Source organism: Hyla sarda, chromosome 2 (genome assembly GCF_029499605.1).
Source record: "Hyla sarda isolate aHylSar1 chromosome 2, aHylSar1.hap1, whole genome shotgun sequence".
NCBI classification, from domain to species: Eukaryota; Metazoa; Chordata; class Amphibia; order Anura; family Hylidae; genus Hyla; species Hyla sarda.
In genome coordinates, this window is record NC_079190.1 from 408,687,548 (window position 1) to 408,693,547 (window position 6,000).

Sequence of the window (6,000 nt, forward strand, 5' to 3'; positions counted from 1 at the left end):
CTACTCCCAGCATGCCCGGACAGCCGATGGTTGTCCGGGCATGCTGGGAGTTGTAGTTTTGGAACATCTGGAGGTCCGCAGGTTGAAGACCACTGTAATCAGACATTGACAAGCGGTGACGATGAAGGGGGGGGGGGGTGGCCTGATGACAGGTGGGGATGATGAAGGGGAGGTGGGATGATAAGGGGATGATGACAGGCGGTGATGATGAAGGGGGGGATGATGAAGGGGGGATGATAACAGGGTGATGATGAGGGTGTTAATGACGGGGGGTCTGGATGATGACGGGGGGGGGTGATGTATTTCCCACCCTAGGCTTATAGTCGAGTCAATAACTTTTCCTGGGTTTTTGGGGTGAAATTAGGGGCCTCGGCTTATATTTGGGTCGGCTTATACTCAAGTATATACGGTACATGGAAATCCAAAGCGTATCCACCCTGTGTGAACATACCCTGAGAGCTGTACACATGCACAGATTTCCATGTATTTTCAGTAAAAACGTTCCTAAAATGTTGTGTACGTTGCAGGAAATCAGAGTGTGGTGGCTGGCATTGTCAGTGCGGTGGCTGTGGCAGCAGTTGGGGCGGTATCAAGTTTCATAGCTTACCAGAAGAAAAAGCTGTGCTTCAAAGGTGCTACAGGTAAGCTACCGATGATCTCCTTATGTTGGCTTCTGTCAGCAAGAAACAGTTCAGTGCACTCTCTCCTATGGTTCCAACCTGTTTTATTTATTTTTTGTAAAGTTCATGGATTGGCTCCTTGTTTGTTTATGATGTTGAATCCCAAATATAAGGACTGCTGGAATGCTCCAAATCTGACCAGCCCTTTACCATTTTACTTTAAAGTTGACTATACACATTGGACAACAATAAATTGACAATGTGATATGTGTGTGTGTGTGTGTAATATTGACCCCTCGACCTACGATGGCCCCTACATACGATAATTTCAACATGCGATGGCCTCTCAGAAGGCAGCATCAACATACGATGCTTTTTTATGTCGGGGCCATCGCATAAACGGCTATCCGACAGCGCAGACTGCTTCAGCTGCCCCCGGATAGCCGTTTACGGTGCCCCGTGTGGTCCGCTGACAATCACTTACCTGTCCTCGGGGCTCCGGCGCGTCCTCTTCGGGATCCCTGCATCGTCGGCGCTCTCCATCGTCGTCATCACGTCACTGCGCACACTGTCCCTTCATCCAGTAGGAGCGGCGTGCGTAGAGACGGAGAGCGAGGATGCCGGGGAAGCAGAGGCCTTGCCCGAGCGTCGGGGACACCTCGGGGACGCCGTGACAGCGATGGACGGCGATATCCAGGGCAGCGGTGATGAGCTGTGACGGTCCGGAGCGGCGGGGACAGGGGAGTACAACTTCCTCTAACAGTGGTCTACAACCTGCGGACCTCCAGATGTTGCAAAACTACAACACCCAGCATGCCTGGACAGCCAACGGCTGTCCGGGCATGCTGGGTGTTGTAGTTTTGCAACATCTGGAGGTCCGCAGGTTGTAGACCACTGTCCTATACTTTACATTGCACGGATCCCTCAACATGCGATGGTTTCAACAAACGATGGTCCGTTTGGAATGGATTACCATTGTATGTTGAGGGACCACTGTATATAGATAGATAGAGATACACATATACACAAAAGGATGCAACAAAGGATGACCGCAGCACTCCGGGGGAATCAAAAATAAAAAATGACTTTTATTCCATACACAGGCAAGTGTGACGTTTCTGTGTTCTCACACCACCATTCTCAAGCCAAATTATAGTGATCACATCAATATATATAGCAGTACAAAGAAAAGGAATGTCCAGCCCAGGTACAGGAACGGATTCTTTATTATGGAACTTCAGCACATGGATGACACAGACACAAAGTGACGCATGTCGGCCCTAGCGCCGGGCCTTAGTCATATGTATGACTAAGGCCTGACGCTAGGGCCGAAACGCGTCACTTTGTGTCTGTGTCATCCATGTGCTGAAGTTCCATAATAAAGAATCTGTACCTGCTGCATTCAAGGCGCTGCCCACCCCAGTCCACGCGCTACAGGTTTGGGAGTGAGCTGGACTTTCTCTCTGTTGGCATCAATATATATAGGGTGAAACATGTCAAACATAATTACAAACTATCAAGTATAATGCAGATAAAAATATAAAGTGCATGTGCAAGCAAAAGTGCTTTACAAACAGTTTAGGGGATGTCCTAGACAGTCCAAGTACTAATAAGTGAATATATAAGCAGATCCATGTAGAATACATACATAGATGAATACAGAGAACGGATATCAATAATTCTTATTAAAAAAAAGTCAGCTGTTGATACTTAATCATCAGTGGGCAGGGTGGGTTTATAGCATGACTTACCATATAGTGGATTGTTTGTAAAGTAATTATGTTTGACATGTTTCACTATATATATATATATATATATATATATATATATATATATATATATATATATATATATATATATAATATAACATACATACACACAGTCCTTTCACTCTCTATGTAGCCCAGTAGTTTTTCTATCTTAGGCAGTCCCATAGTAAGTGAATTAAACCCATTAATATGATTAGAGAGAGTCCCAGGGATGGTACCCTCACTGATTGATACTAATCGGGTATCAGTATTGTAGTTTTAACCGGGTAGGTAGTATATTAGTTATAACCTTGGAATAACCCCTTTAGGGTCTATTCTCACATACAGTATTCTGTGCAGATTTGATGCACTGGATTTGAAGCTGTATTCAATCATTTAGTTTACATTGAAATCTGCAGTAGAAAATCCTGTGCATCAAATCTGTGCAGAATACTGTATGTATGAATATACCACTAAAGGGTACTCTGACGCTAAGACATCTTATCCCCTATCCAAAGGATAGGGTATAAGATGCCTGATCACGGGGGTCCCGCCACTGGGGACCCCCCGTGATCTTTCACATAGCACCCTGTTACCATCACCCTCCGCAGCATGTTCGCTCCGGGTCTGATGACTGCTGATCACGGGGCCGGAGTATTGTGATGTCACGGCTCTGCCCCCTTGTGACATCACGCTCCACCCCCTCAATGCAAGCCTATGGGAGGGGGCGTGACCCCAACCCTTTCAGGAGTAAGAGTAAAATCTAACCTTTTACTGTTAACTTGTGTACCAGCCAAGTTTATTTGCTGTATCTGGACCATATTAAACAATTTTGCCTCTGTGATTAGTGGTATTAAAATGTAAGCAATTGTAACTCTTTTCAGAAGATCCAGAAAATGTGAACATGGAGAGTAATAAAGGAGACCAGTCTGAACCTCAAGGTAGGCCTTGTTGTAAATGTTTGCTTATAAAGTGTCTGATTCCTAATTTTCACTACATATAATTCACTTTATGTACATTCAGAGAAAGGTGTAAAGGTGGTTACATAGACCTCCCTGGATATATATTCTACTGTATTAGTTAATCGGGTTTTCCCCGTGTACACTGCTGTTTGCCAGTGCCTGGGGAATATTTATTTATTGGTTCCGCTGACATACTCCTGATATCCGGGTGCATTAAACTTTACATAAAGCCACCTTTTTTATTTTTTAACTTATCACTAATAAATAAATTTAATATTCACACAAGGGGGGGGGGGGCTAAAGCTGTCTTATTTTACGCCACTACAAACTTAAATGGACAGATTTCAAATGCACCAGAATTATCCCAGTTGCTCATGCTGATTGATAAATCTTGTGCATTTGTACACTGTCTATACTAAGTTTTTACTGTCAAGTACTGGCCTATACCAACTATTAATTGCCATACTTCAGGAAAAGGTAATTCTGCAAAATTGAGGCACATTTTGGCTCAGAATGTTCAACCACACCCTTTCTGTCATGTACACCCTTTTCATAGTATGCCCCCCCCCCCTCCTTCTTCTGTGCTTTTTGGCACACACAGCATAATTATGTCTTAATTGCTGTGTGCCATAGTTTTAGTGCACATGGACCCAATATTCCAAACTGTCACTTTTTTCTTACCCCCTACGACCCAGATGGCATGTGGACTTTGGCATAGAATCTGCCTAAAACATTTACCATATGAACATACACTTATAGGGATATTCCCATCTGAAAAAGTTGTCCCCAGAATCGGAAATAACAAACTGGTGGATGGGGGTTTATCCCTGGAATGAATGGTGAGCACCCATCTTGTGATCATGTTGTAATACAATGTAGGGCTGTAACGATTATTTGATATTATCGATAAAAAACCTATAACTGGATTCGTTGTTGACAATTCCCGTCATAGATTAATCGATCTCCGATTTTTTGTTAAGCAAAAAACAAGTTACAAATATTATAACACCAGCATTATGACATTTGTAACTCGTTTTTTGGGTCAGTGCTGCACTTCTTTGCGCAACACTGCGCTCCGCCCACTCCCTGGCTGGCTTACAGCGGGGGAATATGAAGTTACAGTGCTGTGATGTCATATTCCCTGCCAAGAGCTCTGATTGGTCGGCACCAATTGACCAATCTTTGCTTTCGGAGAGGAATATGAAATCATTGCACAGTAACATTTCCTGTTGGGAGCTGGCAAGGGTGGGCGGAGCGCAGTGCTGGTCCTGTATGATTGACGTACAGTTCTCCATGCTGGGAGCAGGTTAGGGCGGGGAGATGGTGTGCCGCTTGGAGAGTCACTGGCATTACAAAACAGCATGATTATAACCTCACAAACCACGGGCAAAGTAAGGTAAAGGACCTTCTCTTAGTTCTCATTATGCCCTAACTGATGGTTCCTGCACCTCTGTAACTCGTACGGGGGTCTCCCAGCAAGCCCGGACAGCCTAATATTAGGGGCACAGGGGCAACATTAAAAAAAACCTTGTTCAGTTTTTATATGCCTACTGTACATATTTTAACATAAGTTAAAGCCCCCCAAAAAACCTTTTTTGGTCATTTTGCCGTTTTCCCCAATTAATCGATTAATTTATAGTCAAAGAACCGATTTGTACCGTTAATTGTTTGTTGCAGCCATAATACAATGTCTGTCTGTTTCTGCTTTCTCCTGCAGTTCAAAGTTCTCTACTTGTAAAATAGATGGTAAATTTGGATAACCAACACATCTCATAGCTGCCCACCGAAATGCAATTCCTGTAAAGGACATCTACAGGGTGTGTTTAGATCATCTAGAAGTTCAGCAAGCTTGAGTGGACGAGTGGAATCCGCACAGCCAGAAATATTGTCTGGACATTACATATGTTCTTGGTCACATTCTGACTGTTACATGTTTGATCTTGCGTTTTTGTCTGATGATGTCCCTGTTACGTTGAATTTTTATTTTTTAACTAGAATTGTTAATACTAACTTGCTTTCCAAAACAAGGTTAGTACTTCTGTGCTCTCTTTTTATCATGGTTTGTTTGCAAAGTAATTATAGAATTTTTAAATGCGCAAACAGTAGGTGAGATTTATCGCACTTTCCTATTGTAACATTCTCTTTGTTGTCCATAGTAACCAATAGAGATGAGCGAACTTACAGTAAATTCGATTCGTCACTAACTTCTCGGCTCGGCAGTTGATGGCTTTTCTTGTGTAAATTAGTTCAGCCTTCAGGTGCTCCGGGGGGCTGGAAAAGGTGGATACATTCCTAGGAAAGAGTCTCCTAGGACTGTATCCACCTTTTCCAGCCCACCGGAGCATCGGAAAGCTGAACTAATTTATGCAGGAAAAGTTATCAACTGCCGAGCCGAGAAGTTCGTGACTAATCGAATTTACTGTAAGTTCGCTCATCTCTAGTAACCAATCACAGCTCCGCTTTCATTTCTGATATTGCTCTGGTAAAATGAAAGCTGAGCTGTGATTGGTTGCTATGGGCAACCAAGAGCATATTAGGACAGCGTTTTAAGCCTCCCTCAGTTTGTTTTATGCAATATACAGAATACTGAAATGTGTTTTCCCAACCCTCAATGTTTACCATGAAACTTAAATGTGGTGTCTCTAGAGCTGCCTTTTTTTTTTTTTTTTG

The 6,000-nt window shown here is 43.3% G+C and overlaps 1 protein-coding gene across 2 annotated transcripts in view; it reads left to right on the forward strand.

Annotated features, from left to right (window-relative positions):
- Window positions 1–5,546, forward strand: part of LOC130356836 (CD99 antigen-like) — a 78,268-nt gene extending 72,722 nt beyond the window's left edge. For both annotated transcript variants that reach the window (XM_056558837.1, XM_056558836.1), the window contains exons 13-15: window positions 528–641; window positions 3,253–3,309; window positions 5,048–5,546. In XM_056558837.1, the coding sequence (XP_056414812.1) occupies window positions 528–641; window positions 3,253–3,309; window positions 5,048–5,073 (197 nt within the window). In that variant the 3' untranslated portion in view covers window positions 5,074–5,546. The remainder of the gene's footprint in view (window positions 1–527; window positions 642–3,252; window positions 3,310–5,047) is intronic.
- Window positions 5,547–6,000: the final 454 nt, after the last annotated feature.